At 35.8% G+C, this 24956-nt stretch overlaps 3 protein-coding genes across 3 annotated transcripts; all 3 read right to left on the bottom strand.

Moving 5' to 3' along the window:
• Nucleotides 1-574: 574 nt before the first annotated feature.
• On the bottom strand, nt 575-4500 carry LOC132186788 (coatomer subunit zeta-1-like). Its single transcript, XM_059600850.1, has 6 exons — nt 4270-4500; nt 3290-3449; nt 1838-1985; nt 1667-1744; nt 1195-1279; nt 575-889 (listed from the first exon to the last, which is right to left on the bottom strand). The coding sequence occupies exons 1-6, from the start codon at nt 4276-4278 to the stop codon at nt 830-832; spliced, it is 540 nt and encodes a 179-aa protein (XP_059456833.1). The 5' UTR covers nt 4279-4500; the 3' UTR covers nt 575-829.
• A 2798-nt stretch (nt 4501-7298) lies between these two features.
• On the bottom strand, nt 7299-13412 carry LOC132187803 (uncharacterized protein At2g39795, mitochondrial). Its single transcript, XM_059602241.1, has 4 exons — nt 13166-13412; nt 11484-11716; nt 10992-11332; nt 7299-7686 (listed from the first exon to the last, which is right to left on the bottom strand). The coding sequence occupies exons 2-4, from the start codon at nt 11655-11657 to the stop codon at nt 7485-7487; spliced, it is 717 nt and encodes a 238-aa protein (XP_059458224.1). The 5' UTR covers nt 11658-11716; nt 13166-13412; the 3' UTR covers nt 7299-7484.
• An 8725-nt stretch (nt 13413-22137) lies between these two features.
• Nucleotides 22138-24660, bottom strand: LOC132187610 (calcium uniporter protein 2, mitochondrial-like). The gene is made up of 2 exons (XM_059601974.1): nt 24039-24660; nt 22138-22828 (listed from the first exon to the last, which is right to left on the bottom strand). The coding sequence occupies exons 1-2, from the start codon at nt 24594-24596 to the stop codon at nt 22310-22312; spliced, it is 1077 nt and encodes a 358-aa protein (XP_059457957.1). The 5' UTR covers nt 24597-24660; the 3' UTR covers nt 22138-22309.
• Between the last annotated feature and the right edge of the window lie 296 nt (nt 24661-24956).

Genomic DNA, 24956 nt, shown 5'->3' with positions numbered 1-24956 from the left:
ACATTTGACAATGAAAGCTGATGATAACGATGGTCTATTGGTCTTTAACTCTTAGGCCCATTTTACTACCCAAGTTTTCCTGGTAAAAGGAAGGGAGGATTGGGATTTGCTGTAAATTTTTTTTCTCTTCTTGAATTTTATGAAATTTGGACCAAAAAAAAAAATAGGAGAGGAGGTGCAGGGTTCGGTTGCACCTTGAACTACTCAGGTCGCCTGGCCAGGACTCCTCCCCTGGGCCTCATTCCGAAGTAAAAACCTTCACCTGAAGCCCAAAAGAGGAAGCATCTTCGCCCAAAACCCTTTTCTTGTTTCTCAAATCTCAAATGTTTGGGCCCAACATGTTTTGGTAGTTGCTGGGATGGAGTAATGTTATCTTAAACTAGGACTGTTATCAATCCTCATCAACTAATTGGAATCCATCCGTCATCTTTTTACAACATTCTATTTCATAAAAAAATCATACCCTCTATTGCCTTCTTAATTAATATATATCATTTTTCGCTATTTTTACATAATATTATTTTAACCATTCCTCTACCTCTTTTTATTCCATCAAACCTTCAGGGGATTGCTCTTAAATTAATCATTATTCATTACATCATGCCACACCATAGGCAAATAACAAAATACATAACACAACTTGTTATTTAAGATATAAAGAAAAGATTGACTAGAGAAGGAGAAAAAAGAGTCCATAAGAAAGCCCAACGAGTGATATGCTAATCTTCATTAGCTAAACAGAGAAAAAGAAGTGAATTTTTAAGCGGCAGACGAAAAAATGTAAACAACCAAAATAATCCAACTCATTTTCTCTAGGTGTAGGCATTACTCAACTAAGAAGGGTTCTTGTCAAATGTTCACGTGCTGTAGCCCATGCTTGAGTAATAGTCTGCAATATTAGAAAAGAAAGATAAAAGGGTTTAGATTAGAAACATATAAAATGTGCCAAAATGGAGTTGTTTGTACAAATAAATAACAAGTGTGCAATATTAGAAAATGGCTATATTAGAAAAGAAAGCCATCTTCTTGCAGTTCTTTGTACAAATAATTAAAAGTCCGCCAAAATGGAGTTATTTTCAGTTGGTTGATATCACTTAGGTATCTCCTATATTTGGATGGATTAAGATCAACTACACTGTTTACTAGTGGGGAAAGAGGCCGAACAGTCAACAGAAAGATAGATAGCTGCATTACTTGCTCAGACAATGGTGCTTCAGCATCCATGCTATGGGTAGCCACTTTTCCTGCAATAATGCTGGCATCTGTTTCAAGTACGATCCTGCCAAAGAGAGAAACTTGCCTTAATAAATATCTTCCTTTACCATCACAATATTGTGGTAAATAGAGTGATGAACCAAACAACAAACTGAGCAAACAAATTTGCAGCTAAAATCCTCCACGGAAGAGGAAGCATGGTGGTGTATGTTGTGAATTCCACCGAGTATTTTGATAGCAAGACAATAATTAATGCAGTATGGTGAATAAAGTCTATTCCTCTCTGTTACCCATATCCTTTTGATCTACCAGACCAATCTCACATTCATTATTTTATTTTTGTTAGTACTGATATCAAATTCATTGTTGGAAAGTTGAAAGACAGAACATGCAAAGATTGATTAAGTGCTTTTATGCTTGAGTATGTGAAATTAAGAAGTATGTTAGATACCCTCCATCAACAATCTCATCAAGGCATAAAAGAATGAGATCCAAGTTCTCAAGTGCCTCCCTTTTGTCAACATTGCTCCTACAACAAGGACATGCAAGAGAAGCATAAGTTAATAAATCTCTTTATTAAAATCACAAAAAAAAAAGAAGGCAAAATTTATGATAAAACTACCTCAAGAGAAGGGCAACTGCATCAAAGAATCCCTGAAGAACTGTGGCTAAGATGAGTTCATTTTCTTCGTCACCTCCAGTCACAAAGAAGTGAAGGTCCTGGACAAACTTGTAGATAACAATGTTGTTCTCGAACATAGATATCTCCGCTGTAGATCATAATACAGCAGTATATTCAGGTCTCATGATATAACATGCCATGTAACATATTACCGGGCTTTAAGAGGAGAGTTCTAGGGCAAATATATTATTTTGTTTCTGCCTAGTGCCAGCAAAAGGAAACTTTATTTTCTGGTAGAGCAAACTTGATGAAAGACATAGCAGATAACTAGTATTGTAAACTAAAGGAATATGTTTGGCCTTTTTAAATTGTATATTCACAAGAATATGCGCTTTAGTGGCTTCAGGCCTGAGGATGGGTAGAATAACTGAGAAATGCAGAGAGGTCATCATTGTTTTACTAATCCTCTTGATGCTGATAAAAGATGGTTATATCATTATTCTCAAAGCTTTGGTGCAAGTAGAAATAAGATATCCAAACCTGTAATATAATTTTGATGCAGCAGTTTTATAAGGCTAACTGTTGTTAGTACACAAAAAGCATATAGAAACAATGCCCTTGAAAGTTAGAGATGTTTTTCAATTCAATGGGAAAACTGCTGATCACCAATTTAGCCAAGATTATTTAATAAGAAAGTCATTAGCTTACCCCCTTTACCTGCAAGTGGGTCGTAGAGAACATTCTAAAAAGAACAATGATATTGGTCATTTTTACGGTTTAAAAAAAATGCTAGACAGTTGATTTGCCAGGTAGATGTGCATTATGTAGAGCATAAAACGTGTTAATTGCAAGATGCTGTGGTTTAAACTCAACAAAGACGATTTTTGAGGTCTAAGGCAGCTATACAAAATCTTGTCATTAAAGAGTGGACAAAGGTTTTGCATGAAGAAGTATAGCTTGCGGCACTGAACAACTCAAACCTGTTCCAGGGCTCAATATACCATTGCAGGCATGAATTTACAAGCAATACATGCTTGTTTTGGTTGTACATTTATGTGAGGCACCATTTTTTCTGAAATATATAGGAGGACACTTTCTGATTCAGTTCAAAGACAAAAACTGCATTATAGATGAGCATAAGAAAACAGTTTCTAATGTGAGAAAATAGCAAAAAATTGGCTGTAAATGCAAAATATAAATGAGTGTGTGTGCTTGCCAACATATATAACTAATCGTTTTTTTTTTTTTGAAAAAAAAAAAAGAAAAAAGAAAAAAAGAGAAAAAGCAGTTTTGCTATTTAATGTTGAGAGTTTTATTGACAAATAAATTATCAGCCAGGGATATGGCACTACATATCCTTGACAAAATTCGCCAACCTTTGAAAGATGACAAGAGTAGAAACCATATTCCAATCCAAAAAGTGTTGGTTATATGATATATATTGCATCATACCTTCTACCCGAGCATTGGACTTCAGAGTCTTAGTAAACACAGATTTCTCAAAAGCTAATTTTGAACTATTTGTAGGCCAATCATCTGAGTAATACTTGACTGCTACACGCTTCCCTTCGGAATCTAGAAGAAGAATGTTTTTTACTGAAGGGCACAAATGCTGTAAAACACAGAAAAAAACTAGATTAATAGAGTAATACATCCCTTCACATTGCAGAGGGCATGCTCAAAACATCTCACACAACCAAGAAGTGACCTCACACTTCCCCGCAACTATAGTGGTTCTAGACAGCACACCAAGCAGGCTGCTACAACACTTCATGCAATTCTTATGCATTTGTCCACCTAATACACCCAGATGTGATTCCCATCATCCAATTACTACTACTACCCACTTGACAGAATCACACGATCTGACCTAAATCAACCACATCATTTTTAAACGTCCTAACTAGGGTCATGATGTCCTACACATTAATAAAAATCCCAAAATGGCCAACATTTCTAAGGTCTAACAAGTGTTTCCTTGGGTCAGGTAATATAACAAACAATTCATAAACATTCAATATCATCATAAAATACTAATAAGTTATAGATCCAAACGTATTAACACAAGGACACAGCGAAACAAAGAGGGGCATCTATGCTCACACCCTGTTTGGATGCCGAGCAAACTAAAACTGTTTTAGTTTCCAAGCCACCCTCAAACAATCCAAACTAGCTGTGCCAAACAAAATTACAACCAACATAACCATACAGAATTTGTGACATTTTTATGGATCTAATCATAGTGAATGAATTAGAGACTCAAAATTTTGATTTGATCTCTCTTTTCTCTTTCATCACATTTTCTCGGCAGCCAAACTAAGATTTACACTCCCAGTTGTATCACTCGGTAATTCGAAGTTAAATCTTCAATAAATATTATATGCTGCGAAATTATGTCGATTCGTAATCACAAGAGAGAGAGAGAGACTTACGCGAGCCATTGATGAAGAGGTGAGAACAGAACAAGCAGGCTATCAAAACTGGTACCCCGTAAATCTAAATCTATAAGTGGTTCTTCTGGACGAAACCAAGAGACGGCGAGGCGAGGACGGCAGCGAGAGAGACGAGAGAAGAGACGACGGGAGACGAGAGACTGGGAAAGAGACGCAGAGTGACAGCGTGAGCGTGAGACGGTGAGGGAGAAAGACCGGAGAGGAGCCGTCCTCCTTTCTAAAATGCTAGAATGGAAGTAAAAAAAAATTTTTTTTTTTAAAAAAAGGTAATGACCAATGTACCCTCGTTAAATAACGACGTCGTATAGTTTAGTTTTAAAAAATTGTTGAAAAAATGGTTCAATTTCTTTTTTCAAAACATTGTTCAAAAAATACATTAATACTTCAATTTTGGTTATCAGTAACATTGTTGAATCAAATGTTTGTTTGTTTTTTTGTTTTGTTTTTGTTTTTTTTTTTTTTTGAACGAAAATTTGAGGATCTCATTGATTAAAGATCAAGAGCATAAAACTCTTACAGAACAAAGCGAAAAGCTCTTACAGCACAAAGCATAAAGCTCTGCAAAAATTATATGCACATGCTATGAAGTTACAAAGTCATAGATACAAACAAAAATTCTTACAATCAGGTGCTATCTATGATTTCAATATTCTGCTAACTCATGTACAAATACAATTAAAGAGTAAATTTGCTCTAAGCAGACTAAATATAAGACATGGGTAGCCAAATTTCCTAATAAAAATTATTAAAACCGGCCGTAGGAGATAATTCCTTACACCTAATTATCTAGGCCGTGAGAAATAACATTTCACACCTAATTATTCGTCATCACTCATTTTGGCAGATCTAGAGAGAAGAAATCTCTTATTCAAAACAAAAAACACAAACAAACAACCAGCAAGCAGCAATAGCGGCTGGGGAGGAGATGAATGATACAACACAATAAAAGGTGGACAGACGCATAGCTGAGAGGTCGAAGTTTCTGATCTGGTCGAAGAACACTTCCAAAAAATAAAAAGGGGGGAGGGGGAGGGTAGGAGCGGAGAGTAGAAGGGGAATGAGAGAGGATGAGGGAGCAGATCAAAATTGTTTTCTAAGCCTTTCAGCTGTTGAATCCAATATTAATTACTTAATTTGATATTATATAATCATATGATCTCATTAAATTATATCATATGATTAATAATTTAAAATATTATCATATTAATTTTATTTTATTTTTTTTGAATTGAACTTATAATTTAATGGTAATGCTCAAACTCCTATCTCCAAAATTCCTAATAATTTAATGGTCATACACTCACACAAAGGCTGAGGTTGAGACATGTGATTTTAGAGGGGGATGCATTGGAAGTCATAAATATCTTCAAGATGGACGAAGGCTGGCTAGGCAGTTATAGGCAGGTCATACAAGATGCAAAAACTATCTTGGGGCATTGTCTATGGTGGAGGGTTAGCCATACTTTTCGAGAAGGTAATAATGTAGCTCACAATCTTATAAAACTGGCACTATCATTAGGTAGGATATGTTTTGGGTTGATGATTTTGCTCTTTGTATTCGAGAACTTGTATTTATTGAGCAAGGCTCGAATTAATTCAATAAATGTTACCATTTTCTTCTTAAAATATATATATATATATATATATATATGATCATATTATCTCACAAATCACAATTTGTATTAATAGAATAATATTTTCTTAGATCTAAGATCATGTGATATCCGTTTTCGAAATATAAAGTATCTCATAATGCTTTAATTAAATGGCTGATGGCACAATAAATTATACAGTTATACCATATGATATAATGATTAATGAGTATATCAAATATTTATTATTATTTACTATATATATTTTATATTTCTTATATGTGTTTATATACTATAAGTTATATAGTATATTAGTATATTTGTTATTATTGACTATATATTGTTATTTGTTACTTAATAAAAAAAATAAGAGTCGAGCCTTATACAAGCTTGCTCACGAGCGTGAATCGAGTCGAGCTTGCTTCGTTTAATATTTGAGTTAGGATTTGTGTTCACTAAGCATCTTATTTATTAATCGAACCGAGCTTATACGAGCCAATCCCGAGCTCGCTCGCGAACACCCTTGATTAGTCTCCCTGGAATCAAATTCCATTAAAAAATGTGACGAATCAGATTGCAAGTAGCAAAAGAGATATCATGGTTACATCTAAAATTAATTCAGAACAAGAGAAGATGAGAGAAAGAATGGATGACAAAAACTTAGAAGACCTAGTGGAAGCAAATATAATGGCTCCACGTATATGAATAATGTTATGTAATAGACTGCAATACGACTGTCGCGTCATCTTAGTTATATGACAAACGTATAATAATCTACTAAATAGTATTACTCATATTGAAACAAATACGAGTATAGAGAGTAAATGATAAGGATTATCACAAATACAATAATGCTCCACTCCAGCAAGTCATACTACGGAGACATAGATACAAAAAGTGATCAAATAAACCTGCTATAATAAGCTCAAACAAGAACAGTATATGAGATGCAATTTCCTAATTTGTCCATATTAATAGAATGTTGATGGGTCTCACCTTCTCTTAGATGTTGAATGGGAAAGACGTGATCTATTACGAAAATAGGAGTAAAGAGGCCCTGCTAAAAAGAAGGCTAAGAAGCTAAAATGCTACTTGGGGAATTTGTTTCCTAAAGATTAAGTTTCTATTTCATAAAAAGATATGTTCATCCAGACACCATTAAAGGCTGCTGCTAGTGCTTGTTATTTAATAACTAATAAATTTGTAAAGACAAAATAACAAAAATTTCTTGAAATCAATAAGCATAAATAGAGGAGAAATTGGCACAACTTGCCACAATAGTTATATGATTAGCATCATATATTGGCAAATCAAGTACCACCCGAGATAACAAAGTCCATATCAATGAATGGACACCAATAATACACTGCAAAATGACTTTAGTATTTGTGAAAAGGAAGAAAAATAATTCACATGTAAAATTGTAATATAGGCTAATTAAATATATAGAATTATAATTCAGAAACAAAGGGAACAATATTCACATGTGCCTACATTGTCTTACAAAATTGTCTCACTAAAATATTACCATGTGCCAGTTAAACAAGTAGGAGACCACTAAAATATTACCATGTGCCAGTTAAACAAATAGGAAACGCATGGCTAACTTGATGTGGAAACCACTATCCTATCTATAGCTGAATTGTTTTCATTAATGAACGTGCCAACTGATTTGAACCAACGCATGAGATTCCGGTGATCCCTCACATAAAGCCATGCTTGAAGAAATGGAAAGAGACTCTCATTTATTCCACGCTCTTCTATGTAACTGTGAAGTGCATCTCTCATACCTTCATCAAGATCTCTGTCAATCAACATAGATTCATTAAAAAATGCATAATAATCTGTCTAAGAACACAAACAAGATATTGGGGTCAACTAAGACGAACATATAATCATGGGGCCATTTGAGCACACTTCCAAGAAGAAAATGCATGATAAAGTTATTTTTATTCCGTAAAATTTGAAAAGAACGCATTAAATTCAGTTTTGGCCTTGCATACTAGGAAGTATAGATATGAATACAAGATACAGGAATTGATAGAATACAAACATTTTGATGCAATTGTTTAAATATTCAACATCTATAACGTGTGATTGTTCAATCAAACAAACATGCAGAATTCATACGTAAGTCAAAACATATGTCATATTCATTTTGATTCAGGTACATGTTTTTTTTTGATAAGTTCAGGTACATGTTATACCAATTCTACACTGAATAGGGCATTATCCCACTGCTCAATGCTCCGAATACTAATCATTTCAATAGGTCAAAATACTCGAGCACTGATACAAAATTGAACAAGTGATCTCACCCCCCGGCCTTAATGATGGGTGGAAAAGATGTCATTTGGTCCAAACACCATTGGCATCAACACATTCCTCCAAGGGAAAGGAGTGTTATCATGAGAAACACTAATACTATAGTAAGATCTAACCTCAAACAACTCTCTTGGAACGTACCCAACAAAGCTTGCCTTCGCCACCTCCTCTCAATCTGAGTACAACAAACTAAACAACAAGATAAAGAGATCCCCCTCCAATCATAAGCCGCAATGAGAAAGTTAACATTTCATTGATGAGAGTCACTCGAAAGCACCAAATGTTTTGCCACAGAGGCGTCCTTACATCGAGCCAAATTGAACAAGTTCGAAAAAGCTACCTTAAGAGCCATGGGCTTTATATATAATTGGACGAAGTTTATTTGATGATATTATATGCTACTCTTTTGAAATAGAAACCAATTCTCTATTTCTCTATGAATTGTGGAATGTACACTTAGTATTCATTGCCTTCCGTCATGCAACTCATATTACCCAAACTAGTGGTGGTGGTCATTGTGTTGCACCTCCACCTCGCCTCCTCCCCTTCACTTTTAATTTCTTCTCTGCCCTGTCACATGCAAATGTTACTACCAAGGAAAAATGAAAGTTGATAGTAGTCCATAGAGACAGGATAACATCATCATCTCACAACAACTACCATCATCATGTGAGTGAGATTATGAACTGGGTTGATAAAAGGGGCCGCAAGCCTATTTTGCCGACTCTATGTTATTAATGCTACAATTGAGACTACTCCAGTGGACATTCTTGGGACCGATATACTTCGTGTACACCTGTTGGGTAAGCCTCAAACCCATGTAAAGTGCCCCCTCTACACGATCAGGTAATACTCCAACTTCGCCGACGAGTTAGTTCTAAGGAATTGTTTGTACCCAGGGGGTTTAAACCTTAGATTTAATGGAAACAACATCAAGACCAAGGCCTTTACCACTTGAGCCAACCCCTTGAAGTGGTAAAAAATTAATCTTTAAGGGGTTATAGGGGTATTTAAAAACAAAAAACAAAAAATGGGGTAAGCATGGTGGCCCCAAGCAATTCCGCCCCTACATGAGGAGAGGTTATCTTGTTTATATGGACTACTATCAACTTCCATTTTTCCTTAGTAGTAATGTATGCATGTGATAGGGGGGGAGGTGAAATTGAAAGTGAAGGAGGAGGCGAGGGGTGGAGGTGGAGGTGCAACATGACCACCACGCCTAGTCTGGCAATACAAGTTGCATGACGGAAGGTAGTGCATACAAATTGTTCATACCACAATTCATATTGTCAACTCTTCATCATACAGGTTTAATGAGACTTCTAGGGCCATAGATCCTATGTACAAGAGATGTACCCCCTTTAGGCCTCTTTAGAAGAATAACCCAATTGCGAAAGCTATATATTTTGTAGATGTATCTCAACAATGTCATGAACAAATGAAAACATTTTTTTTTTTTTAAAAAAAAAAGAGAGCCTCTTTTCCTTGTTTTGAAAAGTTTTGGATACTATTCTCAATCAATTATCAGTCTTATATAAGCAACTTATAACAACATGATAATATTTTATACCAATGATCTCTAACTCAAACGGCATCTTCTCCTCTTGTAAAAGCAAGGTGAAGGTCAAGTCATGTGTTCAAGAATCAAGATCCACTCAATACATGTGTAAACTTTTATTTTTTATTTTTTGATAAGTACTCAGTTCATGTGTAACTTGCCACTCAAAAAAACATGATAATGCTCTATGGTGATTTTCTAAAACAAATTTCCAAGTTTACTCTTATTTAATCAAACACAGTTTTAAGTCTCATATGTCCTTTGGTAGTACCATTCTTAAGTTCATTAATAGTGGCCAAGAACCATTACCATACCTATAAAAGATGAATAAAGTCAAAGCAATCAAGGGAACCTGTTAAGAGATGTCCCCAATGTCATGATCATTATGTATTATAGGAATAACTATGACAAAAGCCACTCCACTCCCCATGTTTGTACATACTTTGAAATTCGGTATTTATGCATGTATTTGTGTCACTCACACAAGGCCCTCTATCTTCCATGGATTCCCTCTCAAGTATTATTCACAAGTGATTTTCCTTCATTTTGTTTGGCACTATCTTAAAAATGGCATGCTCCTTCAACTGACCCTACCAAGAAATCTTTACTCCATTTATCATCTTCCACAAAGCTCAATCCTTTTAGAAAAGACAAACTACACTTACCCAAGACAAAAACCAACCAGTCCTCAACTCTCTCCATACTAGATCCCTCAAGAACATCGTCTTGAACCTTGATCCCTGTGCGTATCTTACAGTAGCTAATGTCATATCTCACTTTTTGTTAAACAACCAAAAACCTAAATAGACAAACATCTCATCAAACTGAACACAATAAGAATTCAGTCAATCTATACAAGGAAAACCCATCTAGAATAGGCATAGAAAAGATTTTTGTTCGGCCCTTAAACAACCAGTATCATCTCCATCATACGCAATCTATCAAAGCATCATTAATGCAACAACTTTAACAAACTTACTAGTATGGTGGAAACTGAACCCGGATCACTTGAAATACTACACTGCTTTCAGCCTCTCCCCAAAACATCCCTAAACACCTCAATCACTAAACGTCCAACTTAACATAAATCCAACAATGTCGCGTACTCCTAATGTCATTCCAACATAAACTCTACATCAATCAATGGCCAAAACGTATTGCAATCATATAAATCGCATTTACAAGTAAAACAATCACAGCCAAAGCAGAGCACAAATTTCACTCACTGAAAAACCGGCCCGGCGTACTGATTCGGAACGACAAGGAACCCCGAGTTCTCGGCCTTGGACCGCATCGAAACGGAGTGAATCCCGAGCGCGTCCGGGTACAGCCCACACAGAAAGTGCACATTCTCCGACTGCCCGGGCTTCGACACATCCACGTGAACAAACAACTGGTTAATGCCATCATCGCCATCGTCCTCACCACCGCCACTGGGGACTATGCTCGCCAATCGCATCACCGAAACTTTGATTTCCTCGCCGTCGCCGTAGCTCCGTTTGAGGACCGGACCGTTTCCGTCCAACGAGCCCTTCAAAACCGTGAACGGCGTGGGAGGGCTCACCTTCTGTATTTCACATTTCAGATTTCAAACAAAATCAAAACCAGTCCCTAAAACCCCACAAACAAACACACACACACAGAAAGAGGGTTTCACACACACACACACACACACACACATATATATATATATATAGAGAGAGAGAGAGAGGTGTTACAGCGGGAGGGGACATTTTGGAGATTTCAAGATAGTGGTCCTTGAGGGATTTAAGAAGCATGGAGTTGATGGCGGTGGACAAGTTGGAGAAGTTGGTTGAGCAGCGGAATGCGGTGGTGCGCCACCCATGGCGCAATGCCATGCCAGTTGCGGCTGCCAATGGTTTCCTCCACATTGGTCAATTGCTATTTTGGGGTTTCGCTGCTTAGACAAAGGAATTCGGACCTTCGAGTGCTGACATAATAAGAAAATTGCTCCATTATTGTTAGGGTAAATATATTTCCCTATTATAAATTCCTGAATAAACTAGCAATTTGAATTTACTCCTTTATTTCTAATTTCTTTAATTTCTAATTTTTATTTTTAATTTTTGATGCTTGGGTGAATATAATTCAAAATTATCTTCAACAATTGCTGTGAACTACCAATTATTCATTGTGATTTAAAGCCGAGCAATGTTCTTCTTTGACAATGACATGATTGATTGCTCATGTAAATGATTTTGGTTTATCAAGAGTTCTATTGGTTACACTGCTCTAGGTAATTAACTTCTTCGATCTTAAATCTTTTTATTTATGATTTTGATTAATGATCAAGATGGCAGGCATCACTACCTGTTTTTTTTTTTTTTTGCCTCTACATATTCATCATTTCAAAGCTTGAAAATTCAATTATTACCAGCTTCATCATTCTAATGTAGAAAGACTGAAAATTCAAAACTACAAATATTTTCAAGATCCAAATAGACTTATAAGATACATTTGAAAATGAATGTTGGTCAAGAGTAGACAAACAGTAAATAATAACACGAATAATCCAAAACACAAAAGAATACTTGGATTGGATGTGAAGCTATATAGTTATATGATTAGCATCATATATTGGCGAATCAAGTACCACCCAAAATAACAAAGTCCATATCAATGAGCGCGTCATCTCAGAGAAGGAAGGACAAGACTCTTGTGTTGTAACGCTCTGTATGGGTTATGAGGGATTTTAGTTTGTGGGTGTCGTTTTGGGGTGTTTGTTTGAAGGCTTTTGAGTGGATTTGTTGAGTTTCTCTTATGGGTTAGATTTGGCTTCCCCTATGTATACTTCATGTGTACTTGGGGATAATTTACGCTCTTCTAGGTAACTGTGAAGTGCATCTCTCATACCTTCATCAAGATCTTTGTCAATCAACATAGATTAATTTAAAAATGCATAATAATTGGTCTAAGAACACAAACAAGATACTAGGCGTCAACTGAGAAGAACATATAATCATGGGGCTATTTGAGCACACTTCCAAGTAGATAATGCATGATAAAGTTATTTTTATTCCATAAAACTTAAAAAGAAGCATTAAATTCAGTTTTGGCCTTGCATACTAGGAAGAATGGATATGAATACAAGATACAGGAATTGATAGAATACAAACATTCTGATGCAAAAAAATAAAAATAAAAATCGGATTTTATATAGGGGAATACAGTAATAAGCAATATTTTCAAATTGTTTAGGGCTAGTTTTGCAAACCCTCCCCTTATTTTTACTTTTCAAAAATTCAAAAAAAAAAAATTCAAAATTACTTTTCTCATTTTTTCCTTACAGAATTAACGTATTATTTCACTTTGATATCAAAGAGCACAAATTTCAGAGAACTTTACAAAAGCATAGAGAGGGAGAGATGGTGGAGATTACCAGTGGGTTTGGGTTTGAAATAGTGGGAAACAGAGGAAGAGCCGTCGTACTTGATGGAGCAGGGGAGCTGGTGGACCTTACCGCCGAGATCCACCAAATCGGCGAGAGACGGCGAGGCGAGGACGGCAGCTAGAGAGACGAGAGAAGAGACGGCGGGAGACGAGAAACTGGGAGAGATATGCAGAGTGACAGCGTGAGAGTGAGAGACGGTGAGAGCCCGAGTGATTTCATTTAGGTCTAGGGTAGGAAGAAGAGAGAATAGTGAATACATAGAGCAAAACGACGTAGTAATATAATAATATTACTTATAATTTAGGGGAAAGTCCACGTAACCCCCTCAAACTACCACTCAATTGACAATGTCCCCCCAAACTTTCAATTGTGACAATGTCCCCGAACTACCAAAAATTGTCAATGTTCCCCCATTGACGAAATTACCCTCAGTAAAATTAAAAATTAAAAAAAAAAAAAAAACAAACTAAAACTTCTAGGAAAAACCTAAAACTAACAAAAAAAAAAATATCCGAACATTGGCCAATTTTTTTATAAAAATTGAAAATTTTAGTTTTTTTTTTTTATTTTATTTTAGTTTTATAATTTTATTTAAATAAAAATTTTCGTTTAAAAAAAAATAAAATTTTCGTTTAATAAAATGAAATTTTTTGTTTTTTTAAAACTAAATAAAAAATAGGTTTTTTAAAAAAAATAATAAAAAATTCCGTTTTAAAAAAAAATTAAAAATTTTTGTTTAAAAAAAAACTGTTTTTTTTTTTAAATATTATTTTTAAATTAAAATTTTTCCTTTTTTAAAAAAATCAATTTTTTTTTGAATTTATAGGGGTATTTTTGTTTTATTGAGAAATCTATAGGGGCATTTTTGTCTTATTGCTAGTTTTGGGGGGGACATTGACAATGTTTTGGTAGTTTGGAGGGGACATTTTCACAATCGAAAGTTTGGGGAGGACATTGTCAGTTGGATGGTAGTTTGAGGGGGGTATATGGACTTTACCCTATAATTTAAGTATGAGTGATTTTAAATAATAATTTGTAGTTTTTTATTTTATTGATTTTTTATTTTAGTTTTTTAAAGAATAAGGATATTATTGGAATATAAAGAAATATGTGGCATTTTTTAACCAAACAGAGAGTTTCTGCTTACGTAATCAATGTCTACAAGCAAAAGATTTCCTCATAATTTTGACAAAAATTTTATATTTTTAACTGTTTGTTAATACTTGCCTGTTCGGACACTTGGGTCTTTCTAATTGCTAAATTTAGGGTTCGTTAAGATGTGAAAAAGAGGTAAAAAGATTCAAATTTTTCTGGGAAAATCATGGGGATGGATAACTTTTTTGTTCTCATCTCGCTGCCTCCCCTATTAGCAATTTCAGTGTAGTGGCGGACATGTTTTCCTCCAATTTTTGGTTTCTGTTAGTCTACTTAATTCTACGAAGATCTCTTTACTTACAATGCTTGGATTTGAAGGGTGGGTAGGAAGTAGATATTCTCTGACTAAGAGCCTTTAAAGTTGAGCCTTAGAATAATTCATGCTTAGGGTTTTGTATTGAAACTTCAAACTGCTGGGTGATTAAACAAGAAAGGTTACTGATACTAATTGCTTGTGGCTTACTTGTTAGTCTCTATTTTTGTCTGGTTTTCATGACATTTAGGTTGTTGGGGTCATATTTTGCTTTTATGTATGTCTATCATTGCCTCAATGTCAGTTGTCAGTTGTGTCCTTGCCTGCATTGAAATTTTTCTACAAAAAAAAAAAATTTACTTATCCTGCCTTGATCTTTTCGCATAGAATACTTTATACTTCCGGTTTGAATTGTGTATTCCTTTTTGTTTGTTTCATACAGAATTTAGAACTTCTGGCATGACTTGTGAGTTTTCTCCAGTTGGATCATTGTTATTCAAGTCTGTTGTGCTTTTCGGTTGGAGTTAACATTTTTTTCTAGTCAAGTGGGAGGATGCAAAGGCGGGCATCTTATATATCCTGATTCCCGTGTGAATCCAGCTTACACAAATTCCCAAGCAAATCCATTTGTTGCTTCTCAAATGCAGCACGTGCCTACACACAGAATGCAGCACATGTCCACACAAAGAATGCAGCTGAATGCTGCAATGAAAGATTTTCCAGGACGTCCAGATTCTTTTTCTACCGACTACTGAGGAAGAGCATTCATATAAGTCTTCAAAAATAGAGCAGCAATGGAAATGGGATAGAGTTGCACCAAATGTATCAAATCAAATATTGCCCCATTCATTTAATGAAGGCAAGTACTGTCCTTAAGCTCACAATATCCCTAAAAACTGTGATTATATATCATTTCCTTAAGGAAATTGACACTTTGCTAATGTCATTTATGTACATCCATGCAGGCTTGTAATTTTTAGTCATCTTTGTTATTTCTAATTTTGGGCTATATAAAGGTTTTTAAGGCATATTAGATATGTAATATGTTTGTGTAGCACTATTATTTACAGGAATAACAAAAAATTTAGAATTTACCTTTAGAAAATATACTAGGCACTGGGAAAAATAGGGTTATCAATGCAACACATATTGAAGTGATCAAGGACATGCATGCCAGAGAGTTAGCTAGTATGAAGATGCTTGAGTATGTTTGGCCTACATCTATGCAATGAATTGGCTAGGCTTGGGCATGCTCTCAAGATAAGGGATCACAGTGGGTGTCTGTGTGTGTTTTCCAACAATGTGGTGTTAGTTGATGAGATCATGCAACTAGAAGAAAGCTAATAGTTGGGACTCGGGTCATGATATTGTATCTTGATATTTGAGCTCTTATTTGTGTTTTATCTGTTGATGTTTTACTCTGCAGAAGAAAAAACTGGTTAAATTTTTTCTTAATAATCATAGGTTCTAGTATATGACTTTGAGAGCAGAGTTGGGATAATTGAACTAATAGATCTCAACACCTTATATCAAGGTCATTGAGGGACAAAGTGTCTTGCCGTCATCACAGGAGGGTTTCCATATGAGAGTAAAGTACCAGACAAAGATTGACAATATCTTGCTATATGGGGTTCTATAAATTTTCCATCCATGTCTCTAGTTCTAAAATGCATTCTCATGTGCAATTCGATAGTGGTATGATCTTTTTCTTGGTTCATGTAAATGCTACAATTTGATGATATTTTGCTATATGACATTCTTGTACTCTAAATGATAATTGTGAAGTGTTGTACATTCTTATTTGCTGACAAATGGAGGTAGTGCATCATACTTTGGATATATTTGCTTATGCGGAATTCTAGAAATTATCCATTCATACCAGTAGTTCTAAATAATCTATCAATGTATTTTACATTATCATGAGCTGAAAGATGGAGGTAGTATGCCCTTCTCTTGGTTCATTTGATTCTTACACTTTGAACATATTTTGTTGTGTGGAGTTCTGGAAATTATCCAGCCATATCTGGAGTACTTTTCTTGGACACCCGCTGTAGGGGCAGACTGCTCTACGTACAACCATGCCATAGTGACCCCTGAAGCAATAGGGGCTTATTCCAGCATGGAGAAGACTATGGCACCGGTGAGTGTCAATTATTGGCCCCAAAATGCATCGAGTTCTTGAGCAACTAGTGATGAGGTGTTAATTGTGTTAGTAAGATGCTTTTACGAAAGACTGTTTAAATGCGTTTTGTTACTGGCGGTAAACATGCATGATCTATTTTTGTGTGAGTACTAGCAAATAGCTATACAACCTGATTTCTTCTTCGTCGTCATGAATATTTTGTGTGTTGCATTTAGAGACCATTGGTCCATATGTGTTACTAATTTATTGATTTACTAGGTCTTGTCCCTTTATTAATGGGCAAGTAATTGGCTAGATCATTTGTTGTCCATGTGCCAAAGTTTGGTTTTGGTGATCATTCTTCAGAAGGTCAGCCACAAACCATTGGTCCACTGCATGGCTGTTGGCTGTGTTGAGCAGCCATGTGGAACTGTCCGGCGGCCATCGCCAGATCTGTAGCGGCCACAAGTGGAGGCCAGCCTCCAGTAGGCCCAAATTTTATTTTATTTTGTTCTTTATGTTTTGAAAAAATGTTTTCAAAACCACTTTCAAAGTAGTTATCCAAGCTAGTAGCCTACAATGTTCTTTTATGTTCAAGGCCTCGTTTATCTTGCTACTCTTGTAGCCTAAAAAGTGATTGCCTTCATCAACGAGTCGATGAGTGGGTTTGTGGACTGTAACGAGTCCATGCTAAGCTACGAATGGATTTTGTAGCGGATGCAGAGGAGAAATAGAGAAAAACGTAGGAATCATTACACAAAGGAATAAAATCAAGTAAGATTTGAGGTGAATTGAAATTAGGGTTCTTGAGGGAGATGGTTCAGATGAATGTAAGAGAAAACTCAAAATTGAACATACGACTGAAATGAAAAGAATGAGCTAAAGGAAAGGAAAGAAAAAAGGGGTAGGCTCGACAGAATTGAAGGGTTGGGATTAATGGAAATATCATCCAAGGGTTTAAAAGAGGGAACACTTTCCAGAACTGTTGCACAGGTCACGTTTTGTGGAAAATTATATGTTGTAGATAAGGGTTTAACCGCTCAGATGGGGTTGGGCAGATCCAATGGTGCAGGTTGAGGCTTGTTTTTTTGGGTGTGTGTTAGCTGGCCAAATAATTAAAAAAATAAAACTTGATTTTAACCAAGATTAAAGCATCCAAGGCTTATATATATATATATATATATATATATATATATATATATATATATATATATATAAGTTATAACATTAAGTTAAAATATTAAAATTAAATATTAGTGTATATAAAATCGGTGATTTTTTCTTGAACCAAGATCTATAACTTTCATCGATGAAATGTCATGATTATAAAACTCTTACATTACAGATTATAAAGTTCTTACAATACAGAAAATAAAGTTTTGAAAAATCATAGACAAATGCTCTGAGATTATAAAGTAATAAAAATGACTTCAAACTTATCCTAACACATGTACAATTACATTTAAATAACATACATGCTTTGTGCAAACTAAACCTAAGATATGGATAACCCAAATATAAAAAAACAAAAAATCCGACCGTAAGAGATAAATTTCCACACTGACCCAAAGGTCGGGAGATCTACTCCTCCTTGACCCAAAGGCCAGGAGATAACGTCACGTCCTCGACCCAAAGGCCATGACGAAAAGAAACAAAAAAAAAAAAAAATTTTAAAAAAAACAAAACCCCGATAGAAGCAGCAACAGCGGAGAAACCCAGCATTGTAGACATTACCGGAAAGACACGCCTTAGTTGGTGAAGATGAGTAGACTTGAGTTTGAAAGACTATATATAAACCAAAACCGCCAAAAACGGAAGCCAAAAAAAAATTACAGAGAAAATGCCAAGCACTACTACCAAGGAAAGAAGAAGAGGAGGGAAGAACAAGATCTCTGGTTTTTCTTGGTGATAGGAGAAGCCTCCTGAGACAGGTTAGGTGAGTGCTTTTGAGATAGGGGAGCCCTTTATTTGACTTGGAGTTTAACTGGGTAATTATGTAATGCTAATATACTATTATACTAAGTTAATAAATTTTTAATTTTTAATGATAAATATTAAATTGTTAATACTTATGATTATATTTAAATTATGATTCTTAACAAACACATTGTTGATTTTAATTTTAAATATTATTATACTAATAGCTTAATTTGAAATTTCAACATCATATGATAATTATATGGTAGTATCTAGTTATATTCATATTATGTACCAATTTTTTATTCTCTTATACAAACATATCAAATAAATAAATAAGAAGTATATATATATATATATATTCGAGTTATTTGATCGTTATCTGAGCTCCAAACGAGTTGGGCTAGTCGTGCGAGTCAAGCCTTAAACGGGTCGAGCTTACGAGCCCCCACCGAATTTAGTCGAGCAAGCCAAGTATGTGTCATTTGCTAATCGAGTGGGTATATACAGTAACAAGCAGGCTTAAACAACATCAAATTTAATTTCCAGTCAAATTTAACCAGGTGAATATTGAACGAATTCACGAGCCGGCCAGCTTGTTTGCAGCTCTCTACCTAGATGAGAAATGCAAAGAATAAAATAAAACAAATAATACGAGACAGAAAAACAAGGCCACTATTTGAATAGCAAAAGAAAACGACACGACACGTGGCGCCCCTAACCCTCAATTCCGCCAATCACATCACCTACCAAAAATTGAGCGACAAAATAACTTATTCTTTGGACCACTATGTGCTTTGCGCCCCCACATAAGCAGCTACCAACTAATATTTGTCCACGTCACACATTTATTTGGTCCATCACTCTCAATATAAATGTCCACATTTCTTGGCAAAAATAAAAAAAATAAAAAAATGTCTACATCAGTTTAATAAAATTTAATTAAAAGAAATTATTCCAACAAACTTTAATATTTTAATAATAAGTGATTAGGGGTGCTAATTATGGACTTAACAGTAGTCAATCACTTGATACTTTTCAATCAATCCACCTATAAATCAATTTAGTAGGCAAATGCTTTTTGGCATTCTCTCACCCATCTCCCTACCATCTCCTCTCTCTTGTATTTATTTATTTATTTTGAAAAAAAATCAAGATGTTGAAAGAAAAAAGATGGTGAGGAGATGGGTGGAAGAATGCATTGTAGCAAATCTCAATTTAGTAAGAGTCCAAAATTGTGTTGTCATTCAGACGATGTAGTCTGTGTGACGTGTATGCTGAGTAGGATGACATGAGGCCACAGATAAGAACCAATAGTACATTGCATTTGTAATCGGACTGGGAACATTGTGGGATCATTATATTAATTAGGAAATACTTTTCGTGTTTAATATTACCAATAAAGAATTCCAAAAACAAAATCCCTACTTGACAACCAATTTAGACAGATTGAGCTAACCCGTATTAGATCAGGATCCTCTCTAATCTCCATCTTCATATATATAGTATCAAAAAATTTTAAAATGATATAATATCATGTATAGCATTAAATACAATAAACAAATATTTTGATAATAAAATAATTCCTTAAAATGGAGAGGATTCTATCTCTCGACAACTACCATTCAATTCTCAAGTCACAAACAATTTTAAATGGAGTGTTTTCTTTTCCCGCTATATACCCCAACCACATCCAACATGGAAGGGTAGACTCAAGGAATTGGGCGGTGGGATGCATCTTTTTTGGGGCTTCATATTTAATTAGGTAGGGCTTTCACTCCTTGGTGTTTAAAAATCATTAATTAGGTCTTTTTACTTTTGAAGAGACAAAAAATATCCCTCTAATATAACTAATTAGATGTTATCTAGTTTAAATGAATTAGGGATGATTCTAATTCACAATTAAGAGCTCAATTTGTTGTTTAGATTGTTAACAATTTTAACAATAAATACGAAACAGCTCATATGAAATTTATCTGTCTAAACAGGTGGGTAAGACTGTCTAAAATATGTGATGACAAGTGAGCTATAGAGGTTTATGCTAACAATTCAAGCAACAAAATTGTTAAAAATTTCTATCCATAGGTCTAACCATGTACATGAAATTAATCAGAAGATAAATATATTGTCACGTGACGACTTGATCCTGAAATGGAAGAACTTTGTCCGATGCATTAGTTTGGGAAGGGGTGCGGGATGCAGCGATGTAGCCGATGAATGGACGGTGGCTAATTGGCTATATATGCAAAAAGTGAGCCACAGTGAGCGGACCATTCTAGGAGTAGGAGGTGGTGCTTTAAGATTAATTTTAGATGAGCAAGCATTGAACTTGGACTTGAAAAGTGGACCAAACGACACGGTTTCAACTTTCAAGGCCATTAAAAGTCAGAGCCTGACAAGAATACATTGAAGGATGAAAGACTTGGCCTGTCCAAGAAAAAACCTTCCCCAGGAATATGTCCTCTGAATTGAATGCCAAACACATTGCCCGCATGCATCTCCAAGATAGCCTTCCCCAAATCACCATCCACCAACAATTCCCATACCATATGGATGCCATACACATTCCTATCTTTTTTTTTTCTTTTTTTTTTTGTGAATAATCATTGCCCTCAAAAAAAAAAAAAAAAAATTGAGATAAGCATCACAATAATTATTTGTCTAAATTGCTATTAAATTGAGCAAATAATGCAAAAGATTTCATATAGAACTTATGTGTCCAAATAAATTTTGAGTTGTCTACTTACTTGGACATGTAGATCTTAAATAGATTTCTTACATTACTTCCCCAAATAACTTTTTTGGAAGGTCTTGTATGAATTAAGTGTTAAGGAACATCAAGCAGTTAAAGAACAACCAAATCTCTTCAATCAGATATAGTTGCATCCAAATATAACTCTTGTAATTATTTTTAGGGTAGTTTTATCTGTTGTAATTATTTTTAGAGTAGGATTATCTCTTCTTATTAAGTTTTTTAGTTGTATTAGTTCTCCTAGTTGCTATCAAGTTTAAAGTTGTTAAACATGATTGCAATTGTAACTCTTCTTCCCGTATACACAATGAGAACGAAGCTAAAAATTCATTCCGCCAAAAGCAAGTTTTTTTGCTTACTTTCCTTAAGAGTGTTTGGTAGTAACTTATTGGCCTATAACAATGGAGCCTACCCTGATTGTTAGGTACATTATTGTCCTTTATTTGAGGCAATTTACATGGTAGTTATAAAGTATTAGGTCCCAAAATTTGAATATTTTATGTTTGTATTGAAACTGCCATTTGGCCGTGGGACTTGAAATTTGACTTATTTGCCACATATATGTCACAGCCGTTACCTCTTACTTGTGCTTCCCGACAAGGCAAGAAAATGTAGTTATGTTCGACACGGATCGGGATCACGAGATGGGTTGTTAGAAATTGAGAGAATAAATTTATATGAAATTTATGAGATGGGTATAATTTGTATTAATCTTACTTACGGCTTCTGCACAGACTATATATGACTAATATATATGAGATCTTCGTTTTCTCATATACCCATCCCAAGATGGAGTTGAGATACTCGTAGATATATGTCCAAAAAACTAAGAACACTCAATATTATATTACTTTGGTAGAAAGCCGCGTGATCTGTATTTTAGGTTACATATGGGACGGAAAATAGGCCGGGGAAGGAGGGGGGGTGTCCAAATTATTGATTTAGAACACTAAACTCAAGCTTTTGATGACCATTTCTGAACAATGGAGCAGCTGAAGAGGCTGCTGCTGCTTGTTCTGAAGACGATGAATTGGGTTGATATTGATAACAAGCTCTACGGAGCTCGTTGTACCTTGCAATGTCAAAATTGTGAGCCTCCATGAGTCGCTTCTGCTTTGCGTCGAACCGGCTCTGATAGAACCCTTCAAAGGAAGGCTCTTTGGATGTCCTGAGGAAGAAGGCATAGCCGGCCATGCAGTACATGGAGGTGACGTAGAAGCAGATGGGCTCCATGACATCCCACGAGAGTTCCCAAAATGTGAGCCTCATGAACCCGGCTGTTTGCGCCACCACGAACCCCAGCCCGCACCAGAGTTCCCGGCGAACCATGGCATCAACCTTTTTGTCGATTTCCGCCCTCTGCTTCTCCATCTCCGCCAGCTCCTCCCGCCGTCTTGGCTCATCTGGGTTTCCTCCGGGTATAGGAATAAGGCTTTGAATGGCTTTTGCCACCTGTAATCAAAGATTTTGAAACGTTTGGGTAAAGCATAGCTCAACCTAAGCTACATCACACTTGGGCTTTGTTTTTTCCTCCACTACTTGGATGAGACCACAATTTAAAGCATCACAGCTCAAATTATAAACCCAGTTGCATTAAAAATGGGATTTGGCTTAGATTATATTTTTTAACAGTCCTGATTTATTTTCCAAATTTGCTTTAAAATATTGGTCCTTTTGTGGGTCAGAAGCTCAAAACTCCATTGGCATTGTGATGTCTAAATAAATGTCTTCACTGACAGACTCAAAAAAAAAACAAAAAAAGTCCTAAGCCATGACCTGAAAAATTAACTACATCAATCCCCATCTTACCATGTAAAGCTTAGCAACCCCAAAAAATAAAAAATTAAAAAAAAAAAAGAAAAATCATGTTTTGTAACACGTTCTTTTAAACACAAAAACAGTTTTTACCGCTGCCAAAACACTTTTTAGAACCAAAAACAAAAAACACCCCTTAAAAATAGATTAACAAAGAAAACACATGCAGTTAGATCATGCTTTCTCATCCTTTTTTCCTTTTTTTTTTTTTTTTTTTTTTTCTTTTCTTCTTCTTCCTCTTTAAATTGATATCTCTCTATCTCTCTCTTCTTCAGCACCAGATCTCTTTTTCATTGTCTCATTCACCTACTCTGTCTAATTCTTGCTCTTTCCTTTTCCCACTTTCCCCACATTTTCCCATTCTATATATAATTTTTTTTTGTTAATTTAGTTATTTATTGCCTTAATTCTGGGAGAGGGCAGGCCATGGGTTTTTTATCCCCATGACCTGAGTTTGGGCCCCAGGGTGAAACAAACTTTGTCACCGTAGAAACTGAAGGGCATTTTTGGTCCAACACTCCATCTCAAACGTGGAACCCTTTTACATGTTTTAGATCTGGCGTGACAACATAGTTTCACTTTCCTGTCGCAAAGAAACAAAAGCAAAAATAACCATAAAAAAAAAACAAAAACCATATCAGTTCTTGGTAGTCCCCAAATTAAATTTAAAAAAACAAATCTCTTAGCTGAATCTGACCCTTTCAGGACCATCATTATTATAATATCTTATCTGTAAAAATAAACCCAACAAAAAGAAAAAGCCCAGAAAAAAAAAAAAACAAAAAGAAATTCGAGTTTTAATGAATGGATAGAGGAAAATAAAAGAGGGGAAAAAAAAAATGAATACCTGGTCGGGTCTGAGGAACACGACGTTCCCTAAGACGATGACGTTTCCGGACTCGTCGAGCGTCTTGGCCAACCAGAGACCCTGATCCGAATCCGAGGAGCCCTCTCCGCAGACCCGAACAAAGTCCGAATACGGTATCCAGCTCTTCTGGATCTCTCTCAGCCTTGCTTTCACAGCTTCCAATTGCGCCACCCTCAGCAGCTTCCTCGCGTCCTCCACCGTCAGCCCATCCGCCGGACCGGTCGGCGCCGGAGGAGGAGGGCTCAGACCGTCAAACCGGATCCGGTCCTGGGCAATGCCCATGGACTTCAGCTTCCCCATTAGGTTCTCCCCGACGGAAAGCGGCCGGAGCACCGGCTCTAACGATGCTGACCGTTTGTGGAGAAAGCGCCGGAAAATCCCGCCATCCCCGGGATCGGAAACAATGGAGGCTTTATCCGGGTCGGGTGGAGCCCGGGTCCGGACAGTCGACGAGGAAATCCGGCAATTCGCGAGGGTTTGGGTCGAGACCTTGGTAATATTGAAGAGACGCTGTGCTAGGGTTTTCCTAAACGCCATTTTAACAGAAGAGAGAAATTTCTAGAGAGATTGAAGCCTTTGATGATAGGAAGAATCGCTTTGATCGTTTTGCAAATTGTAAACCTCCTCGATATATATAGGTGTCCCATTACGCTGGAGATTATGACGAAAAAAAAAAATAATAATAAAATAAAGATAAAATTGAAAACATCTCGATATATTGAGATTGGCACGAGAAGCGAAGAGAAATTCGACGTGCCGTTGTGAACGACTGAAGGGGAAAGGTCTGTGGCTTTCTTGCCTTACGTTTTGGCATATTCGTTTCTAGCGCCTGGTTGGCGGGGAAAGAGATATTCGATATTCCCACGTAAGTGACTGGGTTCATTATCGCGTAGCGCG

The sequence above is a fragment of the Corylus avellana genome, chromosome ca7 (genome assembly GCF_901000735.1).
Source record: "Corylus avellana chromosome ca7, CavTom2PMs-1.0".
Lineage (NCBI taxonomy): Eukaryota > Viridiplantae > Streptophyta > Magnoliopsida > Fagales > Betulaceae > Corylus > Corylus avellana.
This window is presented reverse-complemented; position numbering and strand designations above follow the sequence as displayed.

Excerpts from the sequence above, each read along its gene's own strand:
- LOC132186788 (XM_059600850.1), bottom strand. Across the intron at positions 1,986-3,289 it reads GTCCAATGCTCGGGTAGAAG|CGGAGATATCTATGTTCGAG; the intron begins GTATGATGCAAT and ends TATGATCTACAG. Across the intron at positions 1,280-1,666 it reads GATGAGATTGTTGATGGAGG|GATCGTACTTGAAACAGATG; the intron begins GTATCTAACATA and ends TCTCTTTGGCAG.
- LOC132187803 (XM_059602241.1), bottom strand. The coding sequence starts at position 11,657 with ATGTGGAGGAAACCATTGGCAGCCGCAACTGGCATGGCATTGCGCCAT. Across the intron at positions 11,333-11,483 it reads CCAAAATGTCCCCTCCCGCT|AAGGTGAGCCCTCCCACGCC; the intron begins GTAACACCTCTC and ends TGTGAAATACAG. Across the intron at positions 7,687-10,991 it reads TACGCCGGGCCGGTTTTTCA|AGATCTTGATGAAGGTATGA; the intron begins GTGAGTGAAATT and ends GTTGATTGACAG.
- LOC132187610 (XM_059601974.1), bottom strand. The coding sequence starts at position 24,596 with ATGGCGTTTAGGAAAACCCTAGCACAGCGTCTCTTCAATATTACCAAG. Across the intron at positions 22,829-24,038 it reads TGTTCCTCAGACCCGACCAG|GTGGCAAAAGCCATTCAAAG; the intron begins GTATTCATTTTT and ends CTTTGATTACAG.